Below are 22,671 nucleotides of genomic sequence, written 5' to 3'. Positions count from 1 at the left end.
TATGTTTGTGATTCTGTAACGATGGTGGCAGAGTAACAGAATAGGGGAAAGGATGATAAAAATCAGTTGTGGGACCATTTTTGTAGACGGTATATTAGATTTGTCTATCAATTTAACTGTAAATAATCTAAATGTGTGATCTTTGTCTAACTACCATCAACATGTTCAAATATGGGAGAAACATACCACATTTATATGGACTTTCTCATTAGAAATGAAATCAGAAGACAGAGTAACAGCTGTATAGAAGGAAAGCTCAAAAGTTTAGCTCAGAGAGGTAAATGAATTAGTTTATGAGGCTGTTTTCATCTTGCACCAAAAGGCACTATATCACACAGTATTCCACAAAACTCAGGTAAGACTCTTTTAGCACTCAAGATAAGCAGATTACGATGAACTGCAGCGTGAAAAGAACTTGCATGAATAACCTGTCAAGATTCTCTAAATGAGGAGCAGCTACGTGGTGCAGTGGATAGAGCACTGGCCCTGGATTCAGGAAGACCTGAGTTCAAATCTGGCCTCAGACACATAACACTTACTAGCTGTGTGACCCTGGGCAAGTCACTTAACCCCATTGCCTAGCCAAAAAAAAAAAAAGACTCATCAAGATTCTCTAAATGAGGTTGACATATATACTTTGATACTATCAATATAAAGGTAGACACAGGAGAGATGATAAAAATGTTTGCAAATAAGGCTTGATATTCTGAAATGAAGAAGGCCAAAGTCTAGTAAGATTTAGAAGTCTCATGCCTATATGTCATGAATGCTTTTTACAAGAAAAGTTTCAGAAGGCCCTAGACATGCTAAGCACTGAACATCACAAAAAATGAAATGGAGAATAAAAATAATGAGACACTGGGTAGTGTTTAAAGTCAGCAAAAACACTTTAAACACATCTCATTTATCCTTACAACAACCATGTGGAGTATAGGTATTATTGAATCTCAATTTAACAGGTGGAGAAACTGGGGTTCAGACATTCGCGATTTGCCCATGGTTAAACCACAAGCGAGTGTTGAGTAGGATTTAAATCCAAGTCTCTCCTGACTCCAAGTGCCATGCTCTTTCCACCATATTGTACTGTTTCCATATGGCAGTTACATTGTCTGTGCACACACTAACTGGTTAGAGCAAAGGAGAAATTCAATAGCAAATCTGAACAAATAGAAGACGATTACAATGTCTCCAACCCAATCTATTTAGAAAAATGAGAAATAGATAAAAGTTATTGACTACAATTATCATAATTTTAGTTAACTTCACTTGAAGTAAAGTCATGACAATGAGAAGATCAAAACTCATTTGAAAAAAGTTATGCTAAAGAATGATGGAAGATCAAGAGCCCTACTGCTTCATATGGCAGAAAAAGCATTAGAGGGGAACTGTACCTACAAAACACTTGGTATGAGACCCAACTAAACCAGATTACCTCTAGAGCATTTACAGATGATAAAATCGTAATTACAGAGCTGGAAGGGACTTAAGGGAATATTTAGTATAGCCCCCTCATTTTATGTTTTGGAAAACAGGCCCAGTGAGGTAAAGTGATTTGCCCAAAGTTACAGAAGTGCTAAGTCTCTGAGGTATTTGAACCTGGGTTGAGTCCAGAACCAATGCTCCTTCCACTGAGCCATCCTGAATGAATGCAACAAAGCAACATGAAATGGAACAAAAGTCTGGGCACTTTTTAAGGCAATTTGTTCTTATCATAGAAGATAATGGAAATACTTAATTTAGACATCTAATACTTGATGTATAAATGAGGAAATAGAAATGATGGTCAAAAAACTCCAAAGTCAAGATCCAGAAGAAAACCATGGACAAAAATTGCACAGAGTGAGAAGGTCATGGATGGGCTACTATCTGCACTGGTGAAAAGAAGAAACTACCATTGAGATTGTGAACCTTTGGAGGTATCAAAATTTCTTATCAGTCACCTACTTAGTAAGAGTTACTGTGTGTGTGTGTAAACATAGTTTAATACATACATACTCACATACATAACAAAGAAAATGAAGCAATCTGAGAAAGATGAAGCTGGAATGGACCTCAGATTATTCAGTCCGTGCTCATCTTATGGATGAGGTCTAGAAAAGGAGTTTGGCTGGCCCAAGGTAACACAGTTAATTAATGATACACTTAAAACTCAGGTCTACTGACTTTCAGTTTAGTACTTTTTAATCACACTATATTACTGAATACTTAAAATTAAAGGTATTCTGCATACCTAAACATATTCTAAATAAGGAAGTAAAACTGTGAGAACTGAGCATAAAATGTCTACCACCAAGGACAATTTTTTATTTCCTGCCTACCGTCCAAGCTTACATTCTCAGTCTTAAATTCCAGAGGCAATTCAGTTTTAGTTTCATCCAAGAAACATAAAAGATACCAGAGAAACAAGAAATACTCATTCTAACTTTAGATGAAACTACAATTGTTGTAATTACTGACTTTAAACATTGGTGGGGAATAGAATACAAAACAAAGGCAGATCTTTTTAAAATTATGCACTTTTTGGAAACATATTTAAATTGATCTTACTGCTGGAACAAGTTGTTGAATAATCTGATATATGTGTTCTGTGAAGGTACTATTTCGAGGGCAACCACTCAAGTTAACTGTGAATTTTCCTAGAGGAAGAACATCTCTCCTTGTGTATCTGAAAAAGCAAAACCAAAATTATAAAAAACATTACTAACAAGATTTTATTTAGGTGATTTATTTTTTTAAAAAAAAAGGCATTTTAAGGACAGCACTATTCTTGAAAGAACAGGCCATATTTTAGAATGTGTAACTGGTATGATGAAATAGCTAATTTTCCCATTTTATTCAACTCCAGTCAGATTATGTATTCAATCTTGAGCCTGAAAATTTAAAGGAGTATATAACCCTAAACTGTGAGGCAGAATGACAGAGGAGTCAGGAAGACCTTGCTTTAAATATCTGTCATAGAATCTACTGGCTGTGTGACCCCGGGCAAGCTACTTCATCTATGAGTGCCCAAGGCAGCCCTAAGACTTTAGGTTGCAGTGATGATCTACATTGGTAGAGGGAGTTTTCATATTACAGAAATCACATATTTGGTTTAAATAACACTCTCCTCTCAAATTCTAATTTAAAATGTACATTATCTCAAAAGACATGTTCCTTCTCTCAAGTCCCTTAAATATTCCTCTCCAACAACTTACACAGTGGAGATGAGATGCAATATAAGGTATTCAGCAGCCAAGCTATCTCCCAAAAGGGCATGGGTTAGGAACCCAAGTAGTTCTGCTCTCACTGGAGATAATTCTGACATGAAACCTGAAATAACTGAAAGAAAACAGAAACAAAAATTTCAGCACCCTCACTTACTTTCTTCTAATGTATTAAAAAGAAAAGATAGTGACCATAAAGTAAAGAATACAATCTAACATTTTAGTGGCAGAACACAATCCTTGTTTTTTGGCCCTCCGAATTTTGTTGAATTCTTACAATGCCATTTCCACTTAATAAAAAGTCCATTATGGCTTCTCCTTCACTTTGTCTGTGAAGGAGATCACTAAACACTAGTTAAAATAGACAAGCAAAGAAACTGAGATGAGTGAGGAAGTTTACAGTGGCCTACTATGGCAGTATATTTTTCTCCCCCAAAAATTACATTTTTAATGAATATGACTCATTCTCCTTTAGATTATATTACTATAATGCAATCATACATCTTTAAAATTTCCCCAAAGTTGTATATATTGTCATTTGATGGGTTGTTTACTTTTACTGAACATGTGCTTTTTTTCCCTCTTACTTTTTAATAAGGCTTCTTTGTTACAAAAGATATCTCACTGGGTAGTGGTAGAGGATATACTTGGAAACGAAGATGAAATGAAAACAAAACAAAAAGAATTAAATTAATACTTTAAAAAATAAATGCAACCTAAAAATTTTTCCCTGGCACTACAATTAGTCTGTTTAATAGAAAACTATTAAAAAGTTATTTTTAAAATTTTATGAAGCACTCATCGTAATTTTTTTACTTACAGCTTTTGCTCTCCTCTTCCTTAAGATAGGCAGGCAAGAGTGGATTGATGTGTTGCAATTTTTGTGCTAAAATCACATGAATTCTTGGAACTAGTGAAGCAGGGGGGCTATGTACTCTTTGTTCTTCTAGGGTATCCATACATTCCATGGGATCCAGTAATGACGAATCCCTAGGATGTTAAAATAAAACTTAATTTCATAATAAGCAGTTCCAAAATAACACAACTCAAGCCAATACTTAATATTCTTACCTCCAGTTGCTCTTCACTTATTTCTTAATATGAATTGTATAAAATTGGCCAAATCCTTTAAAAATTTTCTAACCTAACTTATGATTTTGGCAAATGAGAACCAATATTCTGATATGGCAATGTTTTTCTTTTCTCTTGTTTTCTTTTTGTATTTGTTTTTCACATAAGGAAACAGTATCATAAAACCTTATGTATTAGATTAAGCCAGAATTATTTTAAAATCTAATTTATTATAATGCTGTACAAATGCTTTTCCTGAATTACTTGTTAAATAACCAAATATACTTGAGAGTGAATCAAATATAAGGATTCAGCTCTTGCCTTTAGGTTGTGAATTATCCATTCTGCCTCCTTTAATACATTAAAATTCCAGTAATTTTGCAATTCCATATAAGCCTCATTATGGAATAAGTAGCCAAGCAAAGGAAAACTGGAATTATGCTATTACTTTATAATAGCTCTAATAAAAGATTTGGTCTGAAATGTTAACATTTTATTGTTATTCTTTATTAAAAAAAGATTTTTATCCAGTGTCAAATATAAAAAAGAATCCTGCAGTCTTGTGCTTAAAAGTCATACTCAACATGTCTGAAACAATTCAAATCCTTTCTGCTGATATGTCAAATTGTAAACCAGTCATTAAAAACCAGAATGCTTTTTCTAAAAAAATCCTCTTAGCAAATTATAAAGAGGAAACATGCTTACCTTTCTTCATTATTCAATATGCTCAACACTGGATCCACAGATAAAATGCCATACACCTCCAGAATATCATTCACTTTGAAACAATCCCAGTTTTCATAAACCTGACAAAAAAAGTCAGCACGAAATAATCAGTTTCAGGGTTTAATGGTATATCATGTGAACAAAATATATCTCCAAATTTGCCTTCTACCCAGTAACTAGCAGCCCCAAAGAAAATGACTCATTTCTACCGTGCTTCAATAAGATTTACAACAAAGCACTTTCCTCACCACACCCTTGTAGGTAGGTAGTGCAAGGATTACTAGCCAAATTTTACAAATGGAGGGAACTTAGGTTCTGAATGGTTGCTCGTTGTCACCACACAACTAATAATCACCTTAAGTTAGAATTCAAACCCAGGTCACCTAGAATCCAAGAATCCATCATTATTTCCAATATTCTACATTATCTATTCCCTAGAAAACTCATATGGCAAGTACTCTTTAATATTATAAAGAATCACTTTCAAATTGTAGTCTACTAAGTGCTGGAAAGGACCCTAGAGATTATCTTTAGTGATTTGCCTCCCACCCCCACCTCCACCCTCACCCTCACCCAGCTAGTAGGAGAGCCAAGACTTTTAAAACTCCAATTTTCGGACTCTCCAGTCCAGTAGCCTTTCTACTTCAGCCAATTCAATACACAGGTTTTCCCCACAGAATGCCATTTTGTTAAAAACAGAAGACTAAGAACATACAGCACCTCAGAGCCAACCAACCATACGTAGACAAGAAAACAGAATGACAATTTTAGAAGTCTTCTTCACAGCCTCTTGTTCATGTTATTTTAAAGTCTCATCCTGGCCTCAAGATAACCCTGAGTGCTTGATGGCTGAGCTAGTGGAAAGTCAAGCACTGACAAGTCCTTTCAAAGTGGAAAGGCTTCAAGTGCAGGAATGGCAATGGACTGCACATATCTTGTCTGAACATTAACCTATATGAGTTTGAAGAAGTTAATGACCAGTTAAGAGACATGGTCAGAAAGGAGCAATTTTTTTTTTCAGGTACAGCTAACTCACCCAAACCACTAATGAATAAAAGAATTACAATCTGCATTAGTAGTTTGCAATACCTGTACTGATAGGGCCAGAGACCCTTTAAGTATTCCTATTACCTAATGTCAAGAGAATTAGTTATAAATTTAATCTGAACACAAATTTTCATAATAAAACAATCTGCAGTATTTTGAAGAAAGCCAATATAGAAAAGGTAACGCTTTATCTCACTTAATTAAATAGAATAAGTCTCTCTAATGATTTCAGTCACTGTTGGATCTCTTCTCTCACTAAATCACATTTTGGGAAGAAAAAATTTTCCCTAAAGTAAGCATCCTAAAGCAGGTAAAATTTGAGATCAATCTGAAATGAAGGAAGAAAGGTAATTGTCTCACTCTAGCATCTTCTACCATGCTTGGCATTCAATGTATTTTATCTGTTCTTCATTCTAATCCATTAGTATTGATACTGTCTATTTCACAAAGTTAAACGTTCATGACAGTCTAATTACCTTTACAAGGCATGCAGGGCCTTTCTCTCCTGGCAGTGGAAAATTGAGATCAAGAGGAGGGGTGCAGTTTGGGGAGTTCAAGTGTTGCCCAGCAGAAGCCTCAGTTTCTAACCGTTTTGGCTCTCCATACCCATGAAGATCACCAACCTTCCCTAAAATCAAAAGAAATAACTGTACTTTCTAACTCCCTTGGGAGAAGAACAAACCTCAACAGCCTTAGCAGACCAATGATGCTTCTTACTTAATTGGTTAATTTTTCAGGGAATAATACAAGTTTTGGCAGAACTCATGAGGAATTCAAGAACAGACTAATTTTCAGAATAAGAAATTTAAATGTTTCTCCTATCATGAACTGTACAAACTACAAGAAACTGGGGCATAAGCATTTTATGAAACAATAAAGTGCTAAGAATAGAGCAAAATATGATGAACAAAGAATGTTTTATGGGAAAAGAAATAAAATGCATCTAAAGCAAAACCATTCATCTATTTCAAAAGTCTGTCCTTGAAGTTATTTTATTCGTTAATAACAACAAAGTATGTCTTTAACTTTCCAGGCACTGGCAAGAAATTATCAACCAATAAACATTCTTTAATGTATCATGTGCCATGAACTCTGCTAAGCACAAAGTCTATCTTCTAATTAAGTAAGGTTACTTTCATATCCACCAAATGTTAAATTATTAAGTCTGCCTTTTATGAAACCAATTTTGCAGAATATCATCCCCAGTTTATCATATGGCCTATATCAGTGACTTAGACAACTACTTAGAAATGACTTCTTACATTTATGTAGCGCATTACTATAAATATGTGTGTGTGTGTGTGTGTGTGTGTGTGTGTATATATATATATATATATATACATACATACATATATATGAAATTTTAAAACTTTAGGGGCAGCTAGGTGGCACAGTGAATAGAGCTCTGGACTTGGAGTCAGAAGGACCCGAGTTCAAATCCAGCCTCAGACACTTAACAGTTACCATCTCTGTGACCCTGGGCAAGTCACTTAACCCTAATCACGCCACACACACACACACACACACACACCCCTACACCCCTTTCACATTATCTCAGCTGAAAGACTGACATGTACACTGCAAAATTTTTAAATTCATACTTCCAAATGATTGCTATACATTACGACAAAAGACAAAATTAATCTAACTTTACTGAAAGTGGGAGCATATAAAATTAACTTCACTGATATTCCCAAGCCCTTTCCTGAGTTAACTTCTAATCTCCTTTCCTTTCCTTCTGTTCAAGGTATTAATAAGCTTCCTTTTTCTGCTACCTGTTATAAAAACCCAGCATATGGAATAAATGGGGATATCGGTATTCTACATGTAAAATGGAGAGATGAAAAGTAACCATTTTATCTTCAAAAAATTAACCAATAATGACTCATTTTTTAGAAGTCAAAAGCTGCTTTAAAATTACAAGTTCTCATAACATGCAAATTTATTAGTTTGTCACAATCTAATCAGGTAAGAATTTTTAAAAATACAATTACATTTTAATTTTTTTTTGCCTTGAATTACAACTTTACTTGTATAATAAATCTGACCATGAATATTTGTTATGATTATGACTTCAAATTTGGGGGAAAATGAAGCTAATTCATCACTAAATTCCATACCTTTTCTTGGGTGATATTCAAGACCAAAAAATAAATGGCTTTGTCCCACGAAGACTATATAAGAAGCAAGCATGTTTTCAAGGACAAAAGGAATAATTTTTAGGTGCTCTAAAAGCACTTAAGAAGTTAAGGCGAAAGTGAAAAAGCTATATGAGCCAAGGAAAGACTTATTTTCAGTCTACTCACTCACGAACTTTCAGTTATAATATGGCAGTAACTAAACTATAGGCCAGCTAAATTGATTTGTTAAAGAATTATTGCAAGTAATCCTACCACATAACCTCTAGTTCGCAATATTAATAATTAATTAATATTAATTATATTAATGTTTTGTTTGTACTTATTATTAGTCCTGATACAACATTCTAAAGGCTGATAAGATATTTTTGGGGGAGTGGGAGGCTGAGAAGAAGTGGCGTAACTGAATCTCCCAATCTTGTCCAGGCTAGAAGTGTGGTCACCCCAAGCTAGATCCCATGGATAAGTGCTACGGAAGCTCTGACCTGCTCAATTTCTGACTGGGGACTGGGTTGCCTCACATTAGGCAACCTGGCAGCTCTGCCCCTGCTCCTTGGGCCTCACCATAATGGTGCCAGAATTATACAGAAACATGATCAGTTTTAGCCTATTGCCACTGAATTTTCAAGTGCAAGCAATCCAGCAGTCTCAGCTTCCTGGTGGCAGTGAATTACAGGTGTGTACCATCATGCCTGGTGATTGACACTCTTGAAGTCAGTCCTGTTTTAAACTTCTTAGAGAATACTGTTATATTACCTGTATGTCTTAAACCTGTATGTTGATCTTTCTGTTTAGATGGATGAAGGTCCATATCTTCATCATCTTCGTAACTTCTCTTATGACGACTAGGAGTGTAGGATGTCGAGGGGCTAACACGAGCTTGACTTGCACTAACATATGCGTAAAATAAGATTAAGGAAGCCACCACACAGATTTTAGAATCTAAAGTATTGCTATTTTATAGCTACTTAAAAATTACCAGCTTGTAAATTAATTCAAAGGATCAGTATGTATGGAAACATATTCTACTGAACTACTGCTTCCACAAATTTCTTTCTGAACACTTTAATGTTAACAGTGGTGAAATGATGACAAATTCTTTAGAGTAATCATATTTAACATACTAGAATTTTTAGAAGTTACACCACACCGTGTCTTAGCATTCCTAAAATTTGTAGATCATCAGGAAGCTGTTACCATTATTTCAGTACTTCAAAAACCTTCAAGTCATTGTGAGTTCTCTCTCCACCAATCTCATGATTACTAAAAATAAAATTTACTTCCTTCTTAAAGTTAGGCATGACTTAAAAAACTAAAGAATAGGGTAAGCATTTCTTTACTAATAAAGAAATAATGAATAAAAAACCAACTTACTAAGTACTTACTATGTGTCAAACAGTATACTAAGCTCTGGGGTTACAAATAGAAAAGCAAGATGGTTAATAGGGAGTAACAACACATAGGGGAGGGTTCAGCTTTAAGATGGATAACAAGGCCTGAGAATCCCAAGGGTACAGTAGCAGGGTAGATAACAAAGTTCTGGGGTTCTGGTTAGGAAAAAAAAAATCACAGGATCTCAACAGTTGGAAGAGACCTCAGAAGTCATCTAGTCCAACCATATCTGAACCAGAACCCCTCACAATAAATGCTCTTAAACACGTGATTATCCAGCTCTACTGGAAGAACTCCAGTGATGAGGGACCTGCTACATCCTTTAACAACACATTTCAAATTCAGACTATATACTGTCAAGAAACACTTTCTTACATTAAAGCCAAAATCCAGCCATAATTTCCATGCATTTGACACTACAGTTACATTCTCTGGGACCAAGTAGAATGCGCATAATTTTCCTTCCACAATGCTACCCATAACCCTTAAAATGCTAGTGATAAAAAACAGTACAGACTTAAGTTTTAGAGTTGAAAGAGATCTTAAAGATCATGTAGTATAATATCTTCATTTTACAGTTAACCCAGAGAGGTGAAGTGACTTATCAGTAAATGACAGAGCTTGCATTTTTAGTAACTACTCACTTAAGTTTCACTGTCAGCTTTCACCCAACAACCCTGGCAATTATTGTCTCTGCTTAAGAAACAAAAAGGCTCTGAGAAGCTAAGTGGTCACAGAGCTAGTATCAGAACCAAGATCTGGCCCTAAAGATTGGTCCAGGGTTCCTTACCCAACATTATAATGTAGATCAGTCTGGAACGCTGATTTGCATATGCAATCACACAACACCCTCACAATAGTTGAAGACTATTCTCTCCTTCTTTTCAATGTTTTAAAAGGTCAGAACTTTAAGACCTATTAATCTAAATGTCTTAATGTAGACAGTCACAGAAGTAAAAGCAAGAAAATCTTTTGTTTATATCACAGAGAAGAGTTTGAAGCAGGTTTATGTTTAATTTTTGTGTTAAGACACAAAGAAACTTGTACAAAAATAAGGCCAAGTTCTGAAATCTATTTATTTATGACTTAAGTTCAGTGGAATGAAAGTTATCTATTTTATCTTTCAGATTATTTGGGAAAACTGTTTATGAGTATCTCTTTCCTTTCCCCCAAGTTTATTAGGAACAACAGGATATAATGTTCACAAGGATATTTCTTCACATCCTTGTAGCACAAATATGATCATTTTTTAAATTTATAGATGAAGAAACTAGGCCTTATAGAGGTTCAGTGAACTGCCTGGTATCAAAGTTGGAGAATGGATTCTGACTATACAACACAAATACAGGAAAAGGATATTTCTTTTACCCATGCCGACTCTCCAGGCACTGGAACACAATAGAAGGTCTGTCGTTCTAAAGTAGTGGTCTGTGTAGAGTTCAAATCAACTTCTTGTTGAGGCTGTAATATAAACAGAAGAGCTGAAATAATGAACATATTAAATTATGATTTAAAAAGAAACCCCAGCCTGGAAAGGGAATGAAAAAGGGATACACTGGGAAATAAAGTTATTAAAAATAAGATATAACAATAAAAATTTATTTTTTAAAAACCCCAACTACATTTCAATATAACAATCTGTGTAGTTGCCATGAAAATGAAATAGTTAATAGAAAGTCCATTAAAAATAATTTATAATTGTTTAAGAAGAATAAGGACAGGGAAATATTGTGAATTATGTTGTAATCTGAACACTTTCCCATCCCCCACAATATACCTTGCCCAAGACCGTAAAAATCAATACCCCAAATCATATAACCAATTCTTCTGCAACAAGTTAAAAATATACAACTTGGTTTTTTACTAATATTTTATAAAGAAAAATTTAAAAAGTACAAACATATAGATTTTAATTTAAAAAACAAATACAGAAACACCCCCCCACTTTAACAGAAAGCAAACAATTTCTATAGACTTTTAACTCAGTGAAATACTACTAGCTTTAAAACATTTTAATTCAGGTTCAGTTTTTTCCTTATTAATTTTTAAAGAATAAACTGGTCTGATCAAATAAGTATATAAACTACATGCATATCTTACATTAACATCTTTACGTGCTTCCATGAAATTAGAATTTAAGTTAAAACTGTATTATAGTCAGTTGTATAGGAACATAGCTCAACTACAATCATATAGATACACCTAGAGGGTATGGACTAATTAAACTAGGTAGATCTGTAGTCTAGAGATATTACAGTAAGGTATAATGATTATGGTGGGGTTTGGTTATAAAGTCTTTCTTATGTTATTGTAAGTCTATAACCATTATGGGTATAGTTAATTGGGCATACCTGCATTTCCTGGGAAAGACAAATACAGACTTTTTAGTAGATCCCAAAAATCTAAGGATATCCCCATAAAATAGACTTTTAGAGATAACCTAACTATCCAATACAGGAATCTCCTCCATCTCCACTTGAATATTTTGAGTTCACTAAATCCCAAGACAGCCTATTCCATTTTTAGACAGGTATAACTGTTAATTTCTTCCTTGATTACGCAGAACAAGGTAAACAATATACCCAATGACCTCACAAACATAAATGGAAAAAGCAACATAAGAATTAAAATAATGCTGTGAAATTATGACCAAGCTCAGCCCCAAATAAGGGATGATAAGGCATTCTCTTCTCCCATATTCTTCGAAGGGGGTGGCAGGAAATGCAGATGTCAAATACCGCATAAAATACCAGACATTTTCAACATGTTAACATGTTTTACTGAATTTTTCTCCCCCTCTTTTTTATTATCCATTATAAAATATGACTCTTGGAAGTGAAAAGGTTAGAGATATGTTAAGAAATGTGATAGAAAAATAAAAATTATCAAAAAATTAAAAATTAAGTTCTTCATTGTAGTGAGCTAAAACCCGACTTCTACTCAACTTCATTTCTATTCTCTGGGACAATTCTACTTTAATCCCTCTTCCATAAAGACAGTCTTTCAAATACTTAGCTAACATGTCCTCTTCTTTTCCAGAAAAACCAACTCTTTCAAAGTCAAATTAATAATTTACCTCAAGGAGATAATGGTGCACATCATATGAAGGCAATACACCATACAACATTATGTTAAAATGTTAGCAGATGGAACTTTTTTCCATAAATGTAATCAATACAGGTTAATGGGTCAATATGTAAAATGCTATCAATGCTAAGTCTATAAGTCAATGTGTAAATATTTGTTGCTCTGATCTCATGAATATGTGATTCTTTAAAAGTTCTAAAATGGAAAAGATCAGATTTCCAGAAGATGTAATTTTTCTCAATGATTTAATGTCAATATATGCACACAATTTCTTCTCTTAAACCAGAAATAAATTCCAAACTTTTTCAGTAACAATTCCAAAAATAATGACACTTTAGCATTTTCATTTAGTCCTGTGTGTCTTTTGCCTAACTTTGCATCATCAGAAAAACAATTTCACGGACTTCAGAATGTAAGTAAATACTGGTCACCACAGCTCAGCTCCCATGGGATTTTGACCTTCTAGAAAATAAGCTTACTCCACATGACTCTCCCTTTCAATCATGACTATATTCAATGTCTCTATTAACAAAGAGGCTAATTTACTCTATTAGAAAATCAGTCATTTTTCTCTAGTAGGAAAGAACAGGGAATAAAAAGATTACTGAGGTGCACAGATTTGCAAGCTTGTAAAATGCAAACCAAGCTCACGTAAGTATATTAGCAAAGCAGTGATAAATTTCTGTTTTTAAAATAGCTTATGATTAAATATGCTGATTAAAACCAAAATTTCAGTGTTTGGAAAAACATTAATTAAAATATTTATTACAAACTCCCTTTATAAGAAATCTCAATAACAAAAACACACCAGGCAAAACTATAACACAAATGACAAGGGAGAAGACATCTATTATTTTCTCAAAAATACCAAACAAAATATAATCTTATTATTTGTATACTTAAAGAAAGCAAAAAAATTCAGTATCAGTTCAAGAAAGAAATAAGCTCAAGCATATATCCTCTAAGAGAGTCAAAGACAGAAAGTTCTTACATACAACAAAATATTTACAGCAGCACATTTTTTTGGTAGTAAAGAACAAAGTAGAGAACCCATTAATTGGAGAATGGTTAAATAAACTGTTGTACAAGAACATAAGGAAATATTACTGAGCCATATGAAATGACACACATAAAGAATTCAAAGAAGCAGGAAAATTTAGATACTGACATAGAGTGAAGCAAACAGAACCAGGAAAACAGACACAATGATCACAACAATGTAAGTGGAAACTGAAAGCTGTGTAATTATAACAACTAAGCTTAGACTTTGAGAAGAGATAAGAAAACGCCCTTCTCTTCAGTGCAGGAGTGGTGACTGTGACTGTGGTGTTAGTTTGGCAGAGCTGCCTCTCCCCCAATCTTTCTGCATTTTTTGTTAGAAGGCACAGATCACTGAGAAGAAACAGGGTAACCATATTTCGAAAGTTATGTGACGTAAAACCAAAAAGTTACTAATAAAAAGAAAAGTAATGAGTTCTAACATAAAGTTTTCAGTTTTTTTTAAATTTTAAGTTGTAACACATACCCCACATTCTGCTATGTCTCTGTATTTTCCAAAATGTAAAACCTGTGAACAACAATAACAAAGTCATTCAATACTAATTCAAAACAAATTACTGCCTTTTACAGATCAAGAATCAGAACTGCTATAAACAGCAGAATGACAAAATTTAGACACCAGACTACAAGTAGCTCTGAAATGCTTTTAAGTATGTGTATTTAAGGACTCTGGAGTCTCCCTCAGATGCTTCTTCACCAAAAACAAGTCAAAAAACAGCAGTTAGTTACTAAAATCTATTTGGTAAATAAACTGTCCAACCTATGACCTAAAGCATCAAGTAGGAATTTAGCATCAGTTTTACGACCAAATTAAAGCTTAAGATCATCTCTTGGTATCCAATATCTAATAATGGTATCCAAATATCTGACAAATGATTTAAAAACAAAGAGGTTTTTCCATATTACTGCTACCAATTAAGAGTTCAACAAGTCTAAAATTACACAAGGACATGTCTCTTAGGGGCAAGCATGGTGTTAATGGATAAGGAGCCAGCTTCAAAGTCAAGAAGACTTGGGTTCAAGACCCCTCCTCTAATACATACTGGTTGTATGTCCCAGGACAAGTCATTTAATCTCTCAGTGGTCTAGGCAATACTCTAAAACAATAAATTATGAAGGTACCAATATGCATTGGTAGAAATGTGTTCAATAGTTTCCTATTCTAATGAAATCATAGGTCCAGTCACTATTCCTTACCCTAGAGAATTGTCTCGAGGTTTTAATTTTATAACTGTGAGTGCATGCATCAGATCCCTAACAATAACTATAGTAGAGATAGTCATAGTATAATAACTATCTCTTAAATTTACACTGTATTCCAAAGGTCTCAACACACCTTCCCTACTTAAAAAGTAAGTTTCATGTATCTGTCTTTCCCCCCCATAGAACTAGATAATATAATCTTAAACCAACTTTTATGCAAATGTGCTATTTGATGATTGAAGACAATTTGAAAAGACTCATGATGGAAAATGCTATCCACATCCAGAGAAAGAACTATGGAGTCTGAATGTAGACTAAAGCATAATATTTTCTCTTTCATTGCTGTTTTTTCTTTCTCATGGTTTTCCCCCTTTTGTTCTGATTCTCATTTCACAACATGACTAACGTAGAAATATGTTTAAAATGATCATAATTGTATAGCCTATATCAGATTGCATGCCGCCTTGGGGAAGGGGAAGTGGAGGGAGGGGAGAAAATTCAGAACTCAAAATCTTATAAAAGCAAATGAAAACTAAAAATAAATAATAAAAGTAAAATAACATTTTTTTTAAAATGTGCTACTTTATCTCAGGTCTCTGGTAACTTTTTAAAGGTTATTCTACATTGAATAAGGAGAAATGTTACCTGAAGAGACTTATCTAATTTTCTAAAGTCTTCTAGGGCTTGTCTGGCCTTGCAAATAAAACATATATGTCCTTACTCATGACAGAGAAGTGGGGGCAGGGAATATGGCTTTGTCAGAAATGATCTTTATATCATATCTTTGTTACAAGGGAAGATTCAGTGGGGGAAGGGGAGGCACACTGGCAAATGATGGTATCCCCAAAACATCCATAAAATGTATTTATATTAAATTAGTAGAATTCATTTAGCAGATACTCTAGGTCTTGGCTTCTTAATGTTTCCTGCTATCCATGAATCAGGACCTTTCAAAGATGATTTCTAAGGCTCTGCAGCACACTGCTTTTAAGTATGGATCTGGTAATTCTCCAAACTGTGTGAAATCTTCGAAGATCCTTATAGTAATATACAAATGCCCCACTTATACCAAATCCTCTAACTTGGCAGAGAAAATGAGTAGTGTACTGACAAGGTAGGATACCGAGACACACATTCCTGACTATACAGTTTTCCTTGTTCAGTGATTCAGCCGTAAACAACTCTTCATGACCTCCAGACCATAGCAGACCATTGCTGCCCGTGGGGTTTTCTTGGCAAAGATATAGGAGTAGTTTGCCATTTTCTTCTCCAGTGGATTTAGGCAAAAGACGTTAAGTGATCTGCCCATCATTAGCTATTAAGTGCCTGAGAACATATTTGAACTCAGGTCTTCCTGACTCCAGGCTCAGTTACCTACCCACTGACTCACCTAGCTGCCTCTATAGTTTTATAGATGGCCAATTCTAGTTTTGATTAACTAGAAAATAGTTATGATGCCAAAGCTGAACCAGGCATGATTTAAAATGCTTTATACTTGGTATCTAAAGAATAACTACAGTTGAATTACTCAAAAACAGAAATACGTACCCGTGCTTTTGTATTTGGGTCAACTGTTTCATAGACTCCCATGTAAAACTCAGGATCAAACATATCCTGAACCATGCAGCGGAATCTCACAAAACTGTTGGGCTTCAGATAGTGAAGAGGAACATCATTCAGGGATGGTACCTTAGCAGGAAAATATTCACGTTTAAAGCGAAAGTAAAACTAGGCTGATACACAGACTCAACAATTATTTACCACACGCCTGTGTTTCATCCTATGCGCCGTGCTCTTTACTGGGGACACAAACACAAAAATGAAATGATACTTGTCTTCAAGGAGCTTACATTCTATCAGGGAAGACAAAAGCTACATGCCAACTATCAAGGATACCATTACAAGCCAAAATCTCCACACGGCAAAGGATTTCCTTCCAAGTCTCAGCTGGCAACTTAATTATCCCAATATCCAATACAAGGAGATCACACTTCAAAAAATTTTCATAGTTCCTACAAGTTCACTATAATTGTATTTGATCTTCCTACATATAAATACATTCTCTCTTCAAGAGAAATAAGATCTACTCTGTAGTGCTACACTCTACAAATAATGCAGATACCAATTCCAATCAAGTTAAATCAAGGTAAATTATTACCTGTGACAACAGCAATGCAGGATTTTTGTCAATTACTGCCATCTAGAGGCACTGAGATATAGCACCTAACTCTAAACATTTTCTCAAGTTCAGGTAGGAAAAATATTCATCTTGAAGCCATCACAATAGCATTTTAACCTACTTACTAAGTTGAAAAAACAGAATTAGTGACATTAACTTGCCTATAAAATAATCTAAGACTTAATTCACAGAAAGAAACAAAAACAAACAAAAAAAAGCTTACCCATTTAGTAGCATTATTTTCTTTTAGCTTTTCTTTAAAATATTCAGTTACTTTCTTTTCCCAGTCAGAATTTAATCCATTTTGGGCTGAAAGAAGAAAATTCACCTTTTTAAACCACTGGTACAAACCACTGGATTTGCTGCTAAATTGCTAATTGGTCAAGCTAGTCATTCATACACTTGTCAAAACAGTCATTGCTAAGGTGAATATAAGGAAGATATTTTTAAAAAAGAACAAAAAACCTAGTTCCCACCATTTACCAAATAGGACTGAGTTGTCAGCTCTGTAAACTTTGAAATACTTGTTAAATGTAAGTTATCAATAAGCAGCTTAAAATAGAATTTGGAATAGCTTACGTCTATCATCCATTCACTGTGTTTTCCTCGTAACAATTCTGTGAAACAGTGTTAATATCACACATACTTTATAGATGAAGAAAGTGAGGTAAAGTGAACTGACCGAGCTAATACCTCAAAACCAGGTTTCAGTAGACCCTGCTACATCACAACACCTGCCCCCTACCTTGTGTAGCTGTTCTGTTATTAACTTCCAGTGAGATACTGAGTCACTGCTTTAGTTCATCTTGTAGATGAAAAGGGTTTCTTGTATCCAACTCCAAAATTCCACGGTGAATTAAAATGTCCAAGAGTTAAAAGACAAAGTGGAGTTGGGTCGCTAAAGTTTGCTACCTTACTTTCATCTTTCAGTTAAGAACACTTTTTCATTTTAGTCAAAACTCTCAGCAGACAGATTAAATTTTTTTGTTATCTCTAGGTCCTAGAGAGTAGAAATGTAATAGTCATTCTCATGTTTACATAAAAATGCAATCGTCTAGTGTTCTGGATCATAGTCATTATATAGAAATCATTCATTTTCAGATATTCTTTGCAGCAAGATCAACAAACTATTGTTATTCTGCATCCATTTAGGCAGAATAATAGCGAATGAAAGTTTATACAACCTTGCTCCAATGGAACAGGTTTCAATGATGGGGATATTCCTTCCAACCTTCCAAGGCTGTAGATCACTGCCTATCCTGAGTGTCCAGGTCCTACAAAATCATGTTGGGGTCCCACCCCGTATGCTAGGAGCCTTTGTATTCCTTTGACATGACATGTATACCAGTGGCTTACATAAGTAAGCTGGATGTCGAGCCCATCTGTTTTTCAAATTGTACACTTCTCTAATGACAGCCTTTATACAGTTTTCTCCTGAAGAATTCTTTTATTGTACTATCATAGCCTGATCATACTCATAGTATTACATGTACTTGCTTGAACATCTACGGAATGTGTGGTTTGGCCTAGAATATCTGAGGTTCATTCTGGCTCTAAATAAATGACCCTATGACTCCTTGGCTCCTCCTTACTACCTGTGATCACAGGCTATTTATTGTTAATTTTTCAGCCTCAGTTCCCTCATCTATACGACTGGGGTAATAATTAATAATGCCTATGCTACCTCATAGAGCTACTGTGAGGTAAGCACTATATAAATTATAAAATGCCACAAATGGTGGGAAGAAGAACACTGTATTTGGAAGGTCAAAGGTCTAAAGGTCCAAGTCCCAGCATTGCCACTTACTAGCTATAGGACATTAGGCCTTTTTACTGGCCTTGGTTTATCTGTAAAATGAAGGGACTGGGCTAGTGGATCTTAATATAATCTCTGGCTATAACATCCTATTAAGGATCCTATTATCCTGTTTAGTTACTACTTAATAGGTGATGAGAAGGCAAAAGCAATGTTGGTCATAGAAGCACTTTTGGTATAAAGAAAATGCTACAGTGATAGATACCAGAAAAAAACATTTTGTATAAAAGATTCAATGTACCTCCAGCTCTTTAGGGCAGTGCTCACCCTTGAGAGCTCACTGCATCTAACAGGCCCAGTCATCTGACCATTCCTCACCTTCATCTTTCTTCAACCCATCACTCACACTGACCACACAACAGTGATCAGATCAACACTAACTATCATTACTTTACCAATCTTGATTCCAGAGGACTAGCAATGAATGCTACTCACCTCCTGCCAGAGAGGAGATGGACTCAAGATGCAGATATTTTTGGACATGACCAGTATGGGAATTTCTTTTGCCTAACTATCTATCTATCTGTGTATGCATGTATGTATTTTCAAGGGTTTTGTTTTTATTTTCTTTTGGGGGGTGAGGTGAGAAGGAAAGTAAGTGCTTGTTAATTTAAAAAAAAAGTTAAAAACAGCTTTTGGAAAAGGTGTGGAAGGCATTGATGGACTGCCCTATGGCTCTATTTATCCCTGCTACTTATCCATCTCTGTCCACCACTTCCCTTTGGTATCTCTCCTTTTTAGAAATTAAGCTCCTTAAGGACAAAGACAATCTCTTTTTCTTACTTATATCCCAGTGCTTAGCATACAGCATAAATCCACTTAACTCATTGCAACCAGGTCAAAGAATCAGTCTTGCCTCACATATGAAACTATTATGCAAAGACTCTTACGTTCATTTTTTTGAAAAGCTCATGCTCTTCAGTTAAAGGTACAGCACTGTCCTGGTCCTCCGAAGAATGCAGCCTCTGTTTCTTTAAGGAGCTTGCCACATACAGCAAGCAGTTGAGTCAAACAATGAAAAGGTATCCAAAGGGGAGTACAGTCTGAGCTTTTAAATAATAACTACAAATAGTAAATGTCATATTAGGTGCAGAGGGAGAGAGAGATGCAAGCTGAAGCAGATCAGCAGGTGCTGTTAAAGTTCCTTTAGGGTAGGGTCTTGCTTTCCTTTTGTCTTTGCAGCCCAGTGCCTGACACAGGTTTGCACAGAGTACTACAAAATACACTCTTGTTTGCTAGAAAAGATTAAGAGGGAAGCTTCATGAAGGAAAGAGACAAGCTATCTCAGAAGACAGAAGGGATGTGTAGTTAGAGAAAGTGAGAGAGTATTGGGAAATAAGGGAAAAACGAGACTTTGGAGAGCACTGCATGGTAGGCTGAGAGGTTTGGACTTGATCCTTTAGTTTATGGGTAGCAAGTAAACATTTCTCAGCAGAGGAATGACTACAACAATAGCTTATAGATTAAAGTGAAGAAAGAGAATGGAGTCAAGACCACTGATGGAGTTAATGCAGCAGTTCAGATATGGAAATAAATGTGCCATTGAAATGAAAGGGTATCCCACATGAAGATTTTTTTTAAGTTTCTATTTATATCAAAATTCCAAAGCAATCAAGCAATTTGGATGTCCCTAGTCTCTCACAATTGGATTTCACCTTTGTAAGTGTAATAATACAGGTCCATTAACCCGAGAAAAAAGGTTAAAAAAAGCATCCCAACCAATGAAGGGTTTCTTGTCTCCACTAAAAACCGAATACATAAAAGAGCAGTCTCACTGCACAAATAGACACCATCTACAATTAAAAACAAAACCCAGCAAAAAACAGGAAGAAATGGTATTTCCGTATATCAGAAGGTAAATTACCTCAAAGTGACTCAAACACTTGCTAAATTAAAAATGCTTCTCTTAATTCAGTTTCATTTTAGATTGCACTTTTATAATATTTAGTAAAAAACGGATTGATGACTGCATTGTACCATCAGAATTGCATACAAGAAAATCTAAGTAATTTTTTTAGAGCCCTCTAAGAAAACATGGCTAGGTTTCAAGAAAGAAGGTAGCTTTTGACATTTTATCTCCTTATACAAGACTACCCCACAATGGAAATTAAAACAGATCTATTCATTAGTTCCTGGTAGTGACTCTGGGTTCTTGAAGTATTCCGCAGGGAAGTTAAAGTCATGGCAGGTCCACCAGCTATTAGAAAGGTTTTGAATTTGGACCCAGCAGATTTCATGACTGTCACCTGAGGATAGGCCTAGCTAAATTCAGAAAGGCTCAATAGAAATGTGGGTACTTAGGCAATAATTCACTCAACTCCCATGGGGAATGGAAGGGTTACAACCTGACATGAGTGGAAGGGGTTTCTGAACTTTGAATACCCTCTTCAATCAAGATTGTAGAATACTGACAACAATGACTTTTTTAAGGCCTAAAGGAAAATATCTTAAATATGAGATTAAGTACTTTGGCAAATACAAACCCAAATCTTAAAACATAAATTCATTAATTAAAAATGGCATGGATGAGAACAGACCTGTTACGTCACAGGACTGGAGGGCATTTAGTGAGGAAAGGAAAAAACTCACTCATCAATGCAGGTCAACAAATGGGTTATTATTTTGCAATTTAATGATGTTAGAGAGTCGCTGGGGTAACCCCGAGGTTGTGACTTGCCTAGGGTCAGAGTCAGTGTGTCACAGAAAGAGTTCTTCAACCTTGAAAGTCTTTTAGGCTCTTGAGGTTGAGTTCCTTTGGATTAAATACAGCAATGTGAGGATACAGCATTGGATAACAGATAGTAGACTGGTCTTGGAATGGGAAAGACTTGGGTTTAGGTAATCCTTTGATACATACTAGCTCTGCAACCCAGGGGAAAGTCCCAGAAGGTAATTTTTCAAGTTGCAAACGTAGTTCTACAGTGATGCAACCACAGGTTAAGGACCAAAAAAAAGAAAAGAAAAAGAAAAAAGGAAAAAAATTGTCATATTTGTTCTAAGGGTGAGGAACCTGCAGCTCCAGGCCACAGGCGGCCCTCTAGGTCCTCAAGTGTGACCCTTTGACTGAATCTAAACTTCACAGAACAGTTTTGAACAATTTTCTGTTCAACATTCCTGCTAAAAATCATTATTTCAAGACTAAAAAGACAGTTACTCTATATTTAGGCACTTATCAGTAATGCTATATGAGGAAGCAAAAATAATTCTCTCCTGTCTGGAGACTGACTAGAAATATACCTGTTCTCATGCCACATTATCTATGTTAACAAACATCTATTATTAAAACAATGTTTTATCACAGCATGACATGAAAAAATTGTGAAATTGCCATCTTTCAATAGTGTTAAAAAAATCAAGTTTTTGGTTTATTAATATATTAAGACATCAACATGGGTATTGTTTTATTCATAACTGCTATACAATGATAATCCACGGAATTTTAAAACACTGTTGAACACTGTTATAAAGCTGATGGCACCACAGATCAACATTGTATGCTTTCTGTGCTATGAGAAATGCACACCTCTGTGTGACAAAGACAATGTGATCTGCCCAAAGTATAACCAAATCTTTGGTTTATAGTATCAACCCCTGCCCCAAAAAACACCAAAAAACATCAAAAAACATTTTTGGTGGAAATCCTAAAATGTAGCACACATTTTCTTCTCTAATTAAACACAGCACGCTAAAGATAAATTTCTGTTAACTTTTGCTTTAATTAGTCGGGGTCCTCATTAAGAATATCAACCA

The 22,671-nt window shown here is 35.0% G+C and overlaps 1 protein-coding gene across 1 annotated transcript in view; it reads right to left on the bottom strand.

Annotated features, from left to right (window-relative positions):
• MCMBP (minichromosome maintenance complex binding protein) overlaps positions 1-22,671 on the bottom strand; it is a 33,311-nt gene that overhangs the window by 8,669 nt on the left and 1,971 nt on the right. The window contains exons 2-11 of the mRNA XM_020988229.2: positions 17,329-17,414; positions 16,475-16,615; positions 14,190-14,231; positions 10,937-11,038; positions 8,942-9,086; positions 6,524-6,675; positions 4,980-5,080; positions 4,024-4,193; positions 3,195-3,318; positions 2,548-2,665 (exon numbers count right to left, since the gene is read on the bottom strand). Coding sequence (XP_020843888.1) covers positions 2,548-2,665; positions 3,195-3,318; positions 4,024-4,193; positions 4,980-5,080; positions 6,524-6,675; positions 8,942-9,086; positions 10,937-11,038; positions 14,190-14,231; positions 16,475-16,615; positions 17,329-17,414 — 1,181 coding nt within the window. The remainder of the gene's footprint in view (positions 1-2,547; positions 2,666-3,194; positions 3,319-4,023; positions 4,194-4,979; positions 5,081-6,523; positions 6,676-8,941; positions 9,087-10,936; positions 11,039-14,189; positions 14,232-16,474; positions 16,616-17,328; positions 17,415-22,671) is intronic.

The sequence above is a fragment of the Phascolarctos cinereus genome, unplaced genomic scaffold (assembly GCF_003287225.1).
Source record: "Phascolarctos cinereus isolate Bilbo 61053 unplaced genomic scaffold, phaCin_HiC Scaffold_3;HRSCAF=262, whole genome shotgun sequence".
Classification (NCBI taxonomy): domain Eukaryota; kingdom Metazoa; phylum Chordata; class Mammalia; order Diprotodontia; family Phascolarctidae; genus Phascolarctos; species Phascolarctos cinereus.
The sequence above is the reverse complement of the archived record's forward strand: the minus strand, read 5'-3'. Positions and strand labels throughout refer to the sequence as shown.